At 40.4% G+C, this 17,658-nt stretch overlaps 2 protein-coding genes across 4 annotated transcripts in view; one reads left to right on the top strand and one right to left on the bottom strand.

Annotated features, from left to right (window-relative positions):
* Positions 1-1,919: 1,919 nt before the first annotated feature.
* On the bottom strand, positions 1,920-17,580 carry LOC124255785 (serine/threonine-protein kinase 36-like). 3 transcript variants are annotated; one of them, XM_046689726.1, is made up of 9 exons: positions 17,562-17,580; positions 17,332-17,439; positions 15,061-15,198; positions 12,157-12,240; positions 9,609-9,785; positions 8,877-8,953; positions 7,942-8,162; positions 6,548-6,630; positions 1,920-4,691 (listed from the first exon to the last, which is right to left on the bottom strand). In XM_046689726.1, exons 2-9 carry the CDS (start codon positions 17,422-17,424, stop codon positions 4,353-4,355), a joined length of 1,212 nt encoding a protein of 403 aa, XP_046545682.1. In that variant the 5' UTR covers positions 17,425-17,439; positions 17,562-17,580; the 3' UTR covers positions 1,920-4,352. The 3 variants fall into 3 exon arrangements, with proteins under 3 accessions (XP_046545682.1, XP_046545672.1, XP_046545664.1); XM_046689716.1 differs by lacking the exon at positions 17,562-17,580 and having other exon boundaries at positions 1,920-4,425; positions 4,467-4,691; positions 17,332-17,475; XM_046689708.1 differs by lacking the exon at positions 17,562-17,580 and having other exon boundaries at positions 17,332-17,475.
* The window catches only part of LOC124255798 (serine/threonine-protein kinase 36-like), a 36,451-nt gene continuing 36,149 nt past the window's right edge, over positions 17,357-17,658 (top strand). Inside the window, exon 1 of the mRNA XM_046689742.1 lies at positions 17,357-17,486. The gene's annotated coding sequence lies outside the window, so the exon portion shown is untranslated. The remainder of the gene's footprint in view (positions 17,487-17,658) is intronic.

The following is a 17,658-nucleotide window of genomic DNA, read 5'->3' as shown; positions in this document are numbered from 1 at the left end:
GGCTTCCGTTCGGGTCGAGGGACGCAAGAAAATATACATGGTTTGTATTCAGTCCTTAAAAAATAAGAAGAATAATAAACAGTCTACCTTTGCTTGTTTTTATTGATGCCATGAAGGCCTTTGATAAAGTTAACAGGTTTAGGGTATAACTAACTAACTAACTTCATTTGGGAATTAATGGGAAATTTCTACATGCAGTTCAGGCTATGTATGATAACACTTCTGGAAGGGTTTGAGTTAATAACGAATACACACATGCTTTTGAAATTCAATCTGAGTCCGCTAAGGGTGCACATTATCTCCAACGTTATTCTCAGTGTATATTAACCATCTTGCTACTGAAATTAAAAGCTTAGGATGTGGTATTGACATCGATGGTGTTATGTTGAGTCTTCTCCTTTATGCTGACGATATTGCCTTGATAGCCCCAGATGAGGTGTCATTACAGAAAATGTTAGATGTTGTGTCTGATTGGTGCTCCAGGTGGCGTATGTTGGCAAATATTCAGAAAACTAAAGTCGTTCACTATCGCCCCTCTTCTATTGCCAGGTCAAGTTTTACATTCAATATTGGCTGTAATGTTTTGGAATATAACTCTGCCTATAAGTGCAACATGTGTATGTCTGGCCAACAGAGGTTCCTGCCATAGCATTATCAACATTACTAGTTGTAGGTTTGTAGTATATTCTAAGGGGAGATCACTCCAGTTGGACTTCCTGTACAAGACCATGTGCTCATCAGCACCAACCATTGTTCATCGTAATTAAAGCTTTCTAACCCGAAGCTTCAGTTTGTAACTTCTTTACAATAAGTATCTTAGAATTTGGCTACAGGAAAATCTGGATTTAATCTTTACAGCTATAGAGATAGCAAAATCGGCCAGTCGTGCCCTTGGAGTAATAGGAATGTATATCAAATTTAAGTCAGTAGGTGGTATGGCTAACAATGATCTGTTTGATTGGCATTTAGAAGTTGGTGACTAATAGGAAAGTAAGAAAGTTTATGGATAACAACTTCTTTATTATATATGATGCGACGTTTCGGTATGGATTCTTATACCGTTTTCAAGAAAGAGTGAAGTACTACAGCACAGAACAGACTTATATACATGAACAGGATTAAGTAATAACAACATGTAGGACTGAATCAGGGGATTAACAATAACAACAAGGCACGGTGGCAATAATGTAGTGACAATAGGAAGCCAATGGTGGTGGAGGTAAAAATAAAATATACATGCTGATGAGATTAATTAACAATGATGGCTGAGGTGCTCTAATCTGTTGTTTTTATGAGATCATTGTATGCAGAAGGGATGAGATATCCCTGGTCTCTGTTGATTGAGGGCTTGTGTCTCCGGATTTGAACTGCTTCTGCACTTAGGTTTTGGCTTTAAGCAGACTGTGCAACACACAACATTTGTTAAACATCTTGCCGCTTTTGTCTACCGCATGTACAGGAGGAGACTAAATATCTCTTAGGACGGGGTTGGTGTGTGTGTGAAATGGTTGTGAGTGTGGGTTGGTGTGAGACTAGAAGGGTGAGTGTGTGTGGGTGTGTGGGGAGTTTGACGCATGCATGAATGTACTTATGTGTGCAAGAATTGTGATGTATGTGCAATCTACATTTTTATTTATCTTAAATGTTTCACAGTGATATATACATGTGTCTCATAGGCCAAATGGCCGGATGCTATGTAAACGTTTTAATCGTGTCGCATATTAGCATGTGGCACAATAATAAAATATTTTTCTTCTTTTCTTCTTCTAACCCGGATATTCACGGGTCAATGTGGATTCGAACCAACGACCCCAGATTCCTGACAGGCGTCAAGCACGCAACCCTGCATGGTGACTTGCGGCACCCTAGACGAATGTGACATCCGGGCCCCTTGTGGGAAGAAGAGCAACGCCAGAACATTTACAAATGATCATAATAAATTTTATTGAAATCAAAACAAAGAACGTACAAAATCTACCTGACCGTAACAATTGTATACTGAGCAGAAAAATCAGGTTTATAATTTTATGAAATGGTGTCGATCTTATCAACAAAAATATCACCTTAGATATTTACGTTCCTTAACTTTGTTTGCTCAGTATTATTTTGTGGTCATTTTGCGAAATGAATACGCATTTTCAAGATGTACAGGAATAAGACCAACGCCTGAACATTCAGAAATAATCAAAATTTTATTGAAATTATACAAAACTGCGAACACGCATTTTCAAGGTGTACAAGTATAATACCTTCAGGTATTGTTGTGTTTAGTTGATTTGACGAGCAATAATTAATATGTTTGGGACTTAAAAGTATACAAAACCAGAACTAATAATTAATAATCATCCTAGTTGATTGTGGTTGATGCATGTCATCGTACAACAACGATGCTCACGATATCAATCACTTGCTTGTTAAGTCCTAAACGATTAGCTGGAATTTCGAAATAGAATTTATTCCAAAGCAACCTATACGTATTGCAAGGACCGGGCGACTTAATATAACGGGTGGTTCGACTATGTTACTAACATTGATAGCCTGGGTACAGTGTGTGAAGCCCATTTCCGGTGTCCCAGGCCGTAATATTGCTGCAATATTGCTAAAAGCGGCGTAAGTCTAAACTCATTCACAATGATAGCCTGGTATCCTACCGGCGTGAATCGATGCCTGTAACATCGATCCCTGGATTGTCTGGTTCAGAAAAGATCATTAAAAGGAGCGCCGTCGTATTGTCTAGAGCAATTAACACACAAACAAACAAGAGAATTCTATAAACATACAACTAGAATTAGTAATGTCACAAACGCCGCATAAAATTGTACATACATGACCCCATCCCGTCTCAACATTAAACAGTGAACTATCAGAGACACTAATGTTTGTTTTCGTTTTATGAACACAATACGTATTCTATTAAAGGTTACGGAACAATAATCTTTTGATGGGAAGACGTTAGTGTTTGATTTTGTAAATATTTGCATTGTAAACATTATATTATGATTTAAGTACTGTCTCTCTGACAGAATTCTCTTTATACGTGCCAGAAACCTACAACCGGGGATTCGAATGTCGCTTCTACCAGGTTATGTCTGTTAACACCATATCCGTGCCGAGAAACGTCTTCACGCAGGGGTACGGAGCAGAGGGGTAGCCTAGTGGTTAAAACGTTCGCTCGTCACGCCGAAGACTCGCGTCTGATTCCCCACATGGGTACAGTGATTGAAGCCCATTTCGGGTGTCTCCCGCCATGATATATATTGGTGGAACATTTCTAAAAGCGGCGTAAAACCATACTTACTCACCCACGCAGGGGCACGCTTGAACTTGATCGGACGCCGGCTTTATGTTGTGACTTGTTGTCACTCTAGAACTGTTTTGCCTGAGGGGCATATGATACCTTAGATGGTTTCTGGTGGTTTGGTCATAGCTGTAAAATTGTTAGACCTGCGTTATTCCGGTCTCTTTCCACATCAAGCTGGATCACCGTGACAGCTGAAATACTATTCAAAGCAGGGTTCAGCTATACCCTAACTTCTTTACGGGACTGTTGCTATAGTGATAAATAAATAAAGGAACGCGATAAGTGAAGCAAAGAGTAACATCTTTTACTGCTATACATAAAAAAGATACAAGGTTGGGTATGATTGTTGGTTGTACTAAATCTTCAGTTTGAGTAACATGTTCAGTCAGTATTCTAACACCTGCATGTTTGGCGATAATACAATGTAAAAATGTATACTCCTAAGGGAGATGAGAATGACATTTGAGTACATACACATCCAAAAGACCTTGGTAATGATAATATTGCGCCGCGAGCATTCACTTCATGAATGGAATGACATACATTGAAATTGACAACTTATACAGCTGACATTCAAGGGAAAGGACACCTTGTTTTTTAGGGTATTATTTAAAACAATTCTACGTTGATTCGTATTTTTACAATAGTTCCAAAGAGCTAGGCGCCATTCGCCTGATTAAGGAGCAAGAATTAGCTCTGAAACGTCGTGATAAAAAGTAAAAAATAGAATCCACAAAACGTGTCATGTATTCATGTTCGTCCAACTCTAAATGTCTATGAGATGCTACTTTCCTCTTTGTACGTCAGTGTATATAGCAATACTTTCGACATCATATTCAATATGAATTCTAAATGCTAAATTGCTGCGAAATGGGTTTCATCTCAGTCCTCCGAACCTTCATCGCCATCCTCGTCATCTTCTTCATCTTCATTCTCGTGACCAAAGTGTCCCTCCTCATCCTCCTCCTCTTCCTCAAGTCCAATGATCACAACAACATCTACATCGTCATCAATATCTACCTCTGCCATTGCTTCCTCCAATATCACAAAGTCATCGTCCTCCCCAAACCCGTCCACACATCGATATCGACATCGTCCTTAGCTGCGTCAACGACATCGGTGCCAGATGCCACCCATCTATCTGGTACTCGAGGAAAACGGCACTACTTGTCACATGTTCCGTTCTCGATGCAGTTTGGGTCTTCTTTACATCAAGATTGTCAGTTCTTGAGGCATCCTCGTTCTTGTCTTGAAGATAATCGGCCTCAGATGCTGCTTCACGTTCCTTTGTATCGAGATTATCAGGTCGAGATTCAACTTGAAGCCCTTTCACTCTACCAGCATCTGGTCTCCTCCGACGCATACTTCTGGAGTGTCGGATAATTCGGACCTGCATCATGATGTTGATGAAAAAACGTTAATGAAGTATATAACTTTATGGATGACAAGATCGTGCTTATTGTATTGACAACGTTTCGATGTAGATTCGTACACGTTATCGCTTAAAGTGACCACAACCAAATGATGAGAGGTTTATATACATTATATGTTTTGACAAATAGCAGATTAACATTAACAACAGCATGCAATTTAAGAACAATTGGCACATAATTGGAAGAGGCCAGTTGGGGACTAAGAACAACGGAAAGAACAGGTGATGAAGCCAATAAACAGTAGGGGAGGGGAGGGGGTAGTAGTGAAAACAAGCTGACAGGGTGCTTTGATAGAGTCTATAGATTGGCTACTTCACAGGCCTATTGTAACCTTGATCTCTGTTCATCTCTGTACATCAATGGTTTGTGGCGGCGGATTTCGCTGGCTTCCAAACGTTTTCCTTTTGTGAAGTCCTGATTCTTGGTGGACAGGATGTCGAGTTTGACAAACTTGATTTAATGGGTTGGGGCTTTTTGTTGGTGTGCTTTTTTTTGGAGGGTGGGTGGGTACTTTTGGAGGGTGGGTTGATTTCATTCTAAGACGTGGACAACCTGAAATTTTGCATTCGCAGGACGTAGACAGACATTGTGTCTTTGATGTTAGTGTGTTATTTTTGTAACGGATTCATTAGTCAGGAGGTGTTAAAATGTGAACTGTATGACATGGATGGATGACATGGATGGGATGACATGGAGGGATGACATGGATGGGATGGGATGGAGGGATGACATGGATGGATGCCTTAGATGGATGGGATGGATAACATGGATGGATGACATGGAGGGATGACATGTATGGGATGGGATGGCATGGATGACATGGGTGGATGACATGGATGGGATGACATGGAGGGATGACATGGGTGGGATGGGATGGCATGGATGACATGGAGGGATGACATGGATGGATGGATGACATGGAGGGATGACATGGATGGGATGACATGGATGGATGGGATGGCATGGGTGACATGGGATGGAGGGATGACATGGATAGATGACATGGATGGGATGACATGGATTGACATGGATGGGATGGGATGGAGGGATGACATGGATGGGATGGGATGGATGACATGGATGGGATGGATGATGGGGTGGGTGGATAGGTAGGTAGGTAGGTAGTATATGGGCAGGTCTTCTGTATAATAAGTCTAGTTGACTTTGACTATTCATACATGCGTTGGTATAATCTCTAAAGTCACATGAAGGGGGAGTCCAGAACATGCATGGGCCATGATTCGAATGATGCACATACGTTTATAACGAACATGTTTTTAATCAAAATGCGTATAACGTACTACGCTTATAACGAAAAATCTTTATGGCTCTTTCTTTGAGTTCTTTATATCAGTAGTGAATATCACAAACTATACATCGTGCCTGTTTAAACTGTACATCGAGCCTGTTTGCCTGTCTGTTGATGGTAATTGCTGCCCCTCACCTTCTGCAGACAACAACCCCCCAGGAACTTAGGATGGCCTCAGCAGGGCCAGCTGATCATATTCGGTTACTTTGCTGATTGTGTATCATCGTGATTAAAAGCTACTCAGCCAATCAGAGCGTGCTCCCCTTTACTGCCGTCACTAGGGCGCCATCTTGTCCCACAAGCGCTGACGATATTAAGGCTTTTCTATCACTGAGAACATGCAGTCTGTACAGAAACACCTTAAATATGGTAAATATTGTGAAGTTCAATTATATGGCAGGTGATGCCTGTCCAAGCTATGCATTGTCTGGTCCTGACTCCGTTATTTCCAGGCTGTCATTTGGATGGAATATTGCCGAGTGCGGCACTAAATAATTTACCCACCTTCCGAAGATGTTCCTGACGTTTCTTCACGCCTATTTCCGGTTTAGTGTATGGACTTTCCCTGGCCAAGTCTGCCTCTGATACTGAGGAATACAAAACACAAAATTAATGAATAGATCTACCATCACTCGTGTGTTCACATCATTCACGGTAGAAACGTTTTCACTTTGTTTGGAATAGTTTCCTTTCCTCATCGTCAATCATTTCAACTGTGATATCTGGAAACAGCGTCATTTAAAGAAAATGCCCAAATTGATTTGTTTGCTTCAACGCAAATCAAATAAAAAGTTGTTTAACAAACTATCATCAACATATTTACACAGGTCACTATTTGTTTACGAGGGAGGAGTGCAAAGAAAGGGACAGCCAGGGTGTGCGAGAAAGGATGGAGACGGCACAGCACAGGTTAATGAATCAATAGCTTTGTCGGTACTGCTTCTCTAACACCTGGCTGTCCCTTTCTCTGCACTCCTCCCTCGTAACAAATAGAGAACTGTGTCAACATTTTAATGATAGTTTGTTAAACAACTTTTTAAATTTTAGGACATAAACTCTGCAAACAAATCACAGAGTTGGTCTGATGTTTTGATTATGATCAGCGTTTCATTGAGTATTATATGTTTTCGAGTTAGATTGCAATTCATCGGTCCGCTTTTGAGCCAAACGGACTATAATTGCCGATCCTTATCGGGATTGTACCCACGTGATCAAAACTCCACGTTAACCGCCAGCAAATGAACATTTCTTGATAAGCACACTTTGCAAAGAATTGTCATAAAGTAAGCTACAGTCCTTATCGGTTAGTTTAACTTCATAAGTATTATCATACATGCAGCTATCTTCCTTGCTAAGTACCATACATGTATATGGTGATTCGATTTTCCAATAGCGACATACGTAGAATTTCATAGGTGCGAAAAAACCAGGGATCCCAGCCACCGCAAAGCACAAATATTCGTTGAACTAAGCGACAGATAAAGTAACCAAATACGTAATATATAGGTCCCAAACCTTTAAAAGTACTCGAATTTGTACATTTGACCACTTTCTAAATGACAGCGTGATTTTTTAATGGAATTTAGAGATAAAACCCTTTTTACATCCATAAGTTATCTCTGCTAAAATCAGATCCGATTGTACAATTGTGAACATGTAATGAGTATATATTTGTTTGAACAGTACTACAGCTGAACGATGTTGTTTGTAAACAAATCGAGTCTGGACCAGACAATCCAGTGATTGTCGCAATGCGATACGATGACAGAGCATGCATAAAAGAAATCATGGCCACAAAGGTAGCATCGTACTCGTATCTTCTGAGGAGAAAAACATTAACTGCTACCGAAGCAAGGTACGACAAGCTAGATCCGTGTTCGAGAAAATGCCATTCCTACCAGGTATGCCAGTCTTGAACCACGGATGGTTTAGAATATTGGGCCAGTTGAGTCGACTGTGTTGGTCACACACCAGCAGCCTCTGAAGCAGGTCCGTCAGCTTGCTGCTCATCTTCTTCGGGAGCTCTACATTACGATGCAGCTTACACAGAGCTTTCAAGCTCTTTGTTTCGAATAGTCGTTTACCAACAAACAGTTCGTATATAATGCACCCAAGAGCCCTGAAACGGAACAGGTAGGCCACTTCAGACATTTCTCCAAGAACAGTGTCGACACAGTTTCAGCTTTTATACCAGGTTTCCGGATTTTACCAAAACGTTAAGTGTTCCACCTGGTTCTTGTTTAGCAAAGAATGGAAGTTACGGTCATCTTTTGGCCACTTTGTGAAAGCTGGCCATGGGTCACTTCGGGCGTTCCTTTAACATCAAGGTGAAACAATGTAATGTCACTGAAATTCTATAAAATAAAAAAATTAAAAAGGAATTTCCGTAATCATAAGAAATTTCTTCTAAAAGCTTTGTCCATTTTTCGAATCTTTCTGTATCATGTGTGTATTTTGTTATTGACGATCAAATAATGATCATACTAGGTATTTGCAAACTGGCTTTAAATGCTAGTCACTTAGTTTTCAAAGGTCGGTGAAAATAAACCACAAATTTAGGGTGAAATCCATGTTTGATGGTTATTTTGTATTTTTTTCAAGATGTCCTTTTCAGGTAACTTAATTGTAAAATAGCATCTTCAATCATTTTATTTTTACAATTGTATCTGATATACAGGTGTTTTACACACTGTTTTCGGAAGCGTTATTCGACAGTGTCATGTAGTTTTAATTTCTAGTTATATTTATTCCCATGTCACTTACTCTAGTTTATATTCGTTTATGCAATCTATCCTCACGGCTAAAGCGGGTAAGGGTCAGTTGCCATAGTTACCAAATGTCCACTTTCTCTGTATAGTGGACAAACGCCTCATGGCCAAATAGTTCCGGTGCCATGTAGATCAGCGTCCCCTGTTAATGAAAATAATATATAAATAATAAAGAAAGGTTCCCTTGACAAGCAGCTTCCTTTATGGTGACCTACCCAACGAAGAGTGGTTCCGGTAGAGTTTGACATGCGCATACTTTGTCATAGTCAGTTCACAAGTACAACGAGGAGAGTGAGTGAGTGAGTTTAGTTTTACGCCGCACTCAGCAATATTCCAGCTATATGGCGGTGGTCTGTAAATAATCGAGTCTGGACCAGACAATCCCGTGATCAGCAGCATTAGCATCGATTTGCGCAATTGGGAACCGATGACATGTGTCAACCAAGCCAGCGAGCCTGACCACCCGATCCCGTTAGTCGCCTCTTACGACAAGCATAGTCGCCTTTTGTGGCAAGCACAACGAGGAGAGTTCTATGGATATACAACTTCTTTAATATTATATGAGCGACGTTTCGGTGTAGCTACTAATATCGTTATCAAGCAAATGTTGTATATCCATAGAACTCTCCTCGTTGCTCATCACACCAACTTCTAAATGCCACTCAAACAAGTTCACAAGTACTCATGGTGAACGTGTTTGTAAATTTTTGAATCGATTCTTGATGGTCATTGTGACCCTTTAACAGGTCATCATTAACTGTAATTTTAGAAAACATATTGATGTGCGAATAGTTCACCTGGATAGTTCTGGCATAGTATTTTTCTTCCATCATTCGCGCGAATCCAAAGTCACAAATCTTAATTATGTTGCCCTGGGTGACGAGGATGTTCTGTGGTTTGAGGTCTCTGTGGAGCACCTTCTCGGAATGGAGGTAGTACAACCCAGAACAGATCTGGCACGAGATCTCGCGCACCTGAAACAACGAGGAGGGTGACGTATCACGTTGCCTTATCTTGTTTGGTTATTGTTTGACGCCGCAGTCACCAATATTCCAGCGATCGTAGCGCTATGACTGTCTTAAGTCTATGTTAAAGTATGGGAGTTACGATCACCTTAGCACTACGACTGTCGTAAGTCTATGTTAAAGTATGGGAGTTACGATCACCTTAGCACTACGACTGTCGTAAGTCTATGTTAAAGTATGGGAGTTACGATCACCTTAGCGCTACGACTGTTGTAGGTCTATCTATGTTGCAGTATGGGAGTTACGATCACCTTAGCACTACGACTGTCGTAAGACTATGTTGCAGTATGGGAGTTACGATCACCTTAGCACTACGACTGTCGTAAGTCTATGTTGCAGTATGGGAGTTACGATCACCTTAGCACTACGACTGTCCTATGTCTATGTTAAAGTATGTGAGTTACGATCACCTTAGCACTACAACTGTCATATGTCTATGTTAAAGTATGGGAGTTACGATCACCTTAGCACTACGACTGTCGTAAGGCTATGTTGCAGTATGGGAGTTACGATCACTTTAGCACTACGACTGTCGTAAGTCTATGTTACAGTATGGAAGTTACGATCACCTTAGCACTACAACTGTCGTAAGTCTATGTTACAGTGGGAGTTACGATCACCTTTGTGGAACGGGGCCCTGGTCTGTAAATGATTCAAACGAGTGATTAACATCATGAACACCGATCTTTGTAATTGTGATACATGTGACGACTGATAAAGCGAGTCTGACCACCCGATCCGTTAGTCGCCTCTTACGAGTCACGGGTCACAGAAAATTTAAACCGGATCTTCACGGGTCTCTGCCTTATTAAACATACATTGAAAGAAGCAGGCAACTGTCACAAGTAAATGTGACGTTATTTTGCACATATTCGTCTTGGAACGGGTGAGGTGGCACGCCGTATTCAGGATTATCTCAATTATGTAGCAATGTGTTCACTAGTATATGTGTGTGTCTGTATGGACGAGTCCGGTCTAATGTCGGTCTCATGTTTCTAGCCCATTCAACTTAACATGAATACCTCACTCACACAGTACACTAATTCTGAACCGACTGGTAGTTGATTTACCGCTTTAATGCCGAGCGCAGGGCATATTGTAATAGTTTTAGGTACAACATGATCAGGGATCGAAGGACAGCCACTCTGCGAACAGACGCTCATCCATGGTACCACAGAGGTGAGGTGAAATTGGGTTTAACGTCGTGCTTGAGAATATTTCGCTCATATGACGACGTGCATGCGTGTGTATGTGTATGTACGGCTGTTTGTACTAGCCCAGACTTAAGCTGGTTTTATAGTGCTAGCTCACTGGAGATACCATGCCGCAGTGAAACATGAATACCCCACTCAGACACATTATACTGACTCCGAGCCGACCAGTCCTTGTTGTACCCATTAGTGCCGAGCGCCAGGCAGGGACCAACAAGTACCATATTTTAACGTCTTTTGGTATGACGCGGTCGGGGATCGAACCCGCGACCTTCCGCTCTCCGGGCGGACGCTCTAACCACTACACCACGGAGATGGTCTTGGCACCAAAGAGGGGTGGGTCAAAGGGGATATAATTTGTAGGCGATACCTAACTGTTCTGTAGCCTGAAGTCAGAGCTTGAAACCTACTGTTAAAACGTCTATTCATTACATTTTGTTAAGCCGGAAATTGTAATAGTATGCGTCCCATTAGCAAATGTACCGTATGGTTTCATGCATGTCTTTTCAATTGTCAGAGCCCTTTTTCGTTGAATACTCGATCAATTAAAATTTATGGTATATATTTGATAATATATTTATGTCGGTCTAATGGTTATACCTCGTTAACTAAAGGCCCGTTATCTCTTCCTCAATGAGTCAATGTTTTAGTGGAATATTATCTTCACCTTAACCAGTTTATGAAATAAGGCCCGTCCGACAGCCCGAGACGGGTTAGATGTCTGCCAGACGGTCTAATTTTAAAGCTAGTCAGCCCGATGGACGGGTGACAAAAATATTCAGATAACGTGTCCACTGGCACTGTCTATTTAGTGTTTAAGAAGGACTGATTAAATCTCTTCTGGGCTGGTAAGTTTTTGAAGTTACCAGCCCAGATGTCTGGCTGGGTTTTTGGCTTATTTCATACACTGCCTTAACAGTATTTCAGTGTATTGCTGATGTCTTTGACGTAATAGACGCAACTACCAGTACCTTGTCTTCCTTGACAGTGTTTCAGTGTATTACTGATGTCTTTGACGTAATAGACGCAACTACCAGTACCTTGTCTTCCTTGACAGTATTTCAGTGTATTACTGATGTCTTTGACGTAATAGACGCAACTACCAGTACCTTTTCTTCCTTGAACTTCCCCTTGGGCTCTGACCTCATAGCCTTGAACAATTCCTTGACAGCGTACTCGAACACAAGCACGATCTGCAAACATACATGCAAGAATGGTTAGATACATATACACATGACAGTCGAGACTGAAGCTCTTGACAAACTCTTTCTGACTGAAACATTTCACGAGTACAAGAATGTAAAACAGTCCACGGATATTGTTCTGCAAGAAGGCTTAGCCTGAAACAGCTCCGGAGAATTAACAAGAAAATGTTTAGGCCGGAACAGATCACGAGTAGGAAAGAAGGTCAACGTCTAAGCTAGAAAACAAAGTGTTATACAGGGAAAGTAAGATCGAAGAGTTCTGGGTTATTGTTATACAAGGCAGTTAAGACTGACACAGCTCAGTGTTTCTATTAGACTGACTGACTGAGTGTGGTTTTACGCCGTTTTTAGCAATATTCCAGCAATATCAAGGCAGGGAACACCAGAAAAGGACTTCACAAATTGTACCCATGTGGGGAATCGTATCCGGTCTTCGGCGTGATGAGCGAACTTCTATTATACCAAAATGTTTATACTTATAGAGTTAATAGGTATTTAATGCACGAGTGTTAAGACGGAAACAATTCAGGAATATTATAATACTTGAAGGTTATGACCGAAACAGTTTACTAGTATTATCATACGATAACGTTTAGAATGAAACAGTTTACTTTTATTATCATACGATAATGTTTGGAATGAAACAGTTTACTAGTATTATACTGCGGTAATGTTTAGAGTGAAACAGTTTACTAGTATTATCATACGGTAATGTTTAGAATGAAACAGTTTACTAGTATTATCATACGATAATGTTTAGAATGAAACAGTTTACTAGTATTATCCTACGGTAATGTTTAGAATGAAACAGTTTACTAGTATTATCATACGGTAATGTTTAGAATGAAACAGTTTACTAGTATTATCATACGATAATGTTTAGAATGAAACAGTTTACTAGTATTATCCTACGGTAATGTTTAGAATGAAACAGTTTACTAGTATTATACTGCGGTAATGTTTAGAGTGAAACAGTTTACTAGTATTAACATACGATAAAATTTAGAATGAAACAGTTTACTAGTATTATCATACGAGAACGTTTAGAATGAAACAGTTTACTAGTATTATACTGCGGTAATGTTTAGAGTGAAACAGTTTACTAGTATTATCATACGGTAATGTTTAGAATGAAACAGTTTACTAGTATTATACTGCGGTAATGTTTAGAGTGAAACAGTTTACTAGTATTATCATACGATAATGTTTAGATTAATGAAACAGTTTACTAGTATTATACTGCGGTAATGTTTAGAGTGAAACAGTTTACTAGTATTATACTGCGGTAATGTTTAGAGTGAAACAGTTTACTAGTATTATCATACGGTAATGTTTAGAATGAAACAGTTTACTAGTATTATACTGCGGTAATGTTTAGAAGTGAAACAGTTTACTAGTATTATCATACGATAATGTTTAGAATGAAACAGTTTACTAGTATTATCATACGATAATGTTTAGAGTGAAACAGTTTACTTGTATTATACTGCGGTAATGTTTAGAGTGAAACAGTTTACTAGTATTATCATACGATAATGTTTAGGATGAAACAGTTTACTAGTATTATCATACGATAATATTTAGAGTGAAACAGTTTACTAGTATTATCATACGATAATGTTTAGAATGAAACAGTTTACTAGTATTATACTGCGGTAATGTTTAGAGGAAACAGTTTACTAGTATTATCATACGATAATATTTAGAGGAAAACAGTTTACTAGTATTATCATACGGTAATGTTTAGAATGAAACAGTTTACTACCATTAAGGAAGGTTCAGTGTTATCTCTCGAGTATAATAGCAAACACTTAAGACTTAAACAGTTCACGAGTATTATTTACAATAACGTTCAGACTGAAACACTTCACGAGTATTATGGAAGCGACATTTCAAGACGGAAAACCTTCGCTGGCGGTGAAAACTCGGAGTAGGCTTTGATGTGAGCTATTTTTCTAATGTTTTGTTCATATTTCACAGGCGCGAACATATTATATGTTATGACAGTAGATTACCGATTTAACTGTTTATATAATTTCATTTGACTATTTCACCACACGTTCTTCTTACCGAGTCAGTTTCTCAGTTCGATACTTAAAAACAACGTCATTATTTAGCATTGTCAGAATGTCTAACTTTGATATAGATGTGCCTCTGTCACAGACAAAACTCGATGTCTGTTTTATTGACACCTATATGTCTGCCTGCCTGTCTGCTAGTGACAATATGTAATACACAACATCGATCACTGACCACATGCAATTTGAACTTAACACCTATCAGGCTATACACCACAAACAAAATTACACCACAAACAATATTGATTTATGGCTCGTGCACCCAAAATCTGTTTCTGTCACATTGTGTAATTACACAGACAGGCAGGTGTGATTCTTGTACACATGACATCTTATGATGTCTGTTGATTGCAAAATGTTATACACAAAAAATGAGCACGTATTTACAAAATCCAACATCTCTATACACACACAAATGGCCCTGAATGTATCGGCAAATGAACCAGCCAATAAAAGTTTTCGTTACACTTTAAAATTGCACGCCCACCCGCTCTGACTGGGTTCGGTATCCCGGCTGCTTCGTTTCGAGGGAAATATACCAAAGTACAAAATATTGCACTTTTGATTTGCGATTGTACGCTTATAATTTTGTTTATTTGATTTTTCATAATCAGCAATGTATATTATATGTTATGAAAAAGTGATAATTGTGTTTTAATTATGTTTTTTTTTGGTTGCATGTGACCTTTAAGGATGGTGGGTCATTGGAGCCCATTGGTTCTGAACCTACATGTTTGTCTGTCTCGAAGCTGTCCAGCATCTGTACAATGTGTGGATGCCTCAGTCGCTTGAGGATGTGAATCTCGTTCCGAGCATCCTTGATGTGTTTCTCTGTAACATTCTTGGGGATGTACTTGAGGGCGCACACCTGAAAAGACGGAACAGTTATCAACCTGGGCCTAGATTTTCGAAGCTCTCTTAGTGCTATGACAGTCGTAAGTTAGTGTTAATGTATGACACTTACGACTATCTTAATTAGCGCTAAGAGAGCTTCGAAAGTCTAGGCCCTGACACTCACTACATACGGAACAAAATTGAAATAATGAGTGAAGTTTGAGTTCAATGTTTAAACAGCGGGTCATAAAGGATTTTACGAACGCAGATGGCCCCGAATACACACACAAACTTTCACCTCTAGTCTGTCTCTCAGTCCCTCAACCGCATCAGTTTCCATTCCAGCCGCCGTGAAATGCTAAAGCTCTAAATGAAGCAAGTCTAGATTCCCTCGGGTTGTGAATCTCCCATCCTCGTTGGGCCTCCTTTTCAATGTACACGGGATTATTTATTGCTATCAAAATTATATATATTCAGAGATTAAGCGTTAGTCTAATTCAGCTCGTAAACTCATTGCACCTCTTTATCATAACCAGCCAATCTGAGTCGTCTAGTGGAAAGCATGTTTGCCGGGGTGCGGAAGGTCTGTGGTTCGCTCTCCGACCCCCGAAGTTGTACTTCTTGTTACCTGGTATACCTCAACTTCGTTTTGATGGCATCTGTGAAGAGCCCGGTTAGAATTGGTCTTCAGTAACCCATGCTTGTCGTAAGAGGCGACTAATGGGATCAGGTGGTCAGGCTCGCTGACTTGGTTCACACATGTCATCGTATCCCAGTTGTGCAGATCGATGCTCATGATGTTGATAACTGGATTGTCTGGTCCAGACTCGATTTTACATTTACATATAGCTGGAATATTGCTGAGTGTGGCATAAAACTAAACTCACTCACTCGTTTAGATGGTATCAGAGGGTATCCATGTCAGACTTCAGCATGGTATTTCAGTGAGTCAGCACATTAAAACCGGTTCAAGCCTAACCACGAGGACGTGAACAAGCATGCACGTTGCCATTAAGTACAATACCCTGGAATGCGACCATACACCCCATTGAAATCCCATTTGACCCCGACCCGTGAATATCCGGGTAAGAATCAGTAACCCATGCTTGTCATAAGAGGCGACTAACGGGATCGGGTGGTCAGGCTCGCTGACTTGGCTGACACGTGTCATCGGTTCCCATTTGCGTATCCAGATCCATGCTCATGCTGTTGGTGACTGGACTGTCTGGTCCAGACTCAATTATTTACAGACAGAGGCCATATAGCTGGAATATTGCTGAGTGCGGCGTAAAAGTAAACTCACTCACTCACCCATTTGAATCCGCCTCCCATTCCATTATTGTATAACGATACGATATATACAACCTGTCTAGGTGAAATATTTGTAGCAATTAGTTTCTGTTACCATGTCACTCTCTGACCGTGAAATGGCAATTTGACGTCGACCGTGACGTCATGATATCCCGATAACGGCAACTCACCAAAGAGACAGCTTGGTTCGTCACGAAAAGGAAAACAATATTCATACCACATTTTGTAAATTCCAGCTTTATCATGGCGGCTTAAAATACACGAGTCTGAACCAGACAAATCACTTAGCGAGACAAGATCGACGTCATGGCAAAACAACCTCGTCCTTGACCTCTGATGCCTCCAAGTCATTTATGGGAACATGCGCGACGGTCGTCTAAGATACCGGAAGTCGCGATGCAGATTTCAACTCTTTAGATTTCGTGCCAAAACTGAACCAGATGGCTTAACATGCGGATCGATGCTCATGATATCAATCACTAGGTTCTCTCGTCCAGACTCTATAATTTACAGACCTTCGTCACATAGCTTGAGTGAGTGAATTTAGTTTTACGCCGCTTTTAGCAATGTTCCAGCAACATCACGGCGGGGAACACCAGAAATGGGCTTCACATTATTGCACCCATGTGGGGAATCGAACCCGGGTCTTCGGCGTGAAAAGCAAACGCCGTAACCACTAGGACTACCCCACTGCCTAACATAGCTGCAATATTGCTGAGAGTGACGTAGACAACGTACAAACACACATGCGTCATTCCTGATGAAATTAATATTAATCAAATACAGTTAAGAGCGGCGTAAAACTAAACTCACTCATTCACTATCCACTGAGTCTAGGGATTGTTTCGACAAATACCTTGTCTTTATTGTCCCGTCTCCTGCCCTTGTACACAACTCCATATGACCCCCCGCCGATCTTCTTCAGCAGCTCGTATTTGTCGTCAGACATCGTCACACCTGAAACACGGAACAGATGTTCACCACGCCCCTTGGTCGTCATGACAACCTCAGGTAAAACTGTAATTTACAAGCACATTTACTACAAACTTGTAGACCTACACCCAATCCGGCATAAGAATATACGTACCTGTTGAATGAGCACAACGCGTCACACTAGACACATAACCAGTCTTGCTCAGCCTGTTGTACAAACCTGTATATACAACTACGCTCTGATAATTAC

Source organism: Haliotis rubra, unplaced genomic scaffold (assembly GCF_003918875.1).
Source record: "Haliotis rubra isolate DU_JTF1 unplaced genomic scaffold, ASM391887v1 Scf1158, whole genome shotgun sequence".
Taxonomy (NCBI): Eukaryota; Metazoa; Mollusca; class Gastropoda; order Lepetellida; family Haliotidae; genus Haliotis; species Haliotis rubra.
The sequence above is the reverse complement of the archived record's forward strand: the minus strand, read 5'-3'. Positions and strand labels throughout refer to the sequence as shown.

Coding starts and splice junctions, on each gene's coding strand:
- LOC124255785 (XM_046689708.1), bottom strand. CDS start 17,475: ATGACGACCAAGGGGCGTGGTGAACATCTGTTCCGTGTTTCAGGTGTG. Junction 15,199..17,331: donor GACGGGACAATAAAGACAAG/GTATTTGTCGAA, acceptor CCGTCTTTTCAG/GTGTGCGCCCTCAAGTACAT. Junction 12,241..15,060: donor GCTTCGAGACAGACAAACAT/GTAGGTTCAGAA, acceptor GTATGTTTGCAG/ATCGTGCTTGTGTTCGAGTA.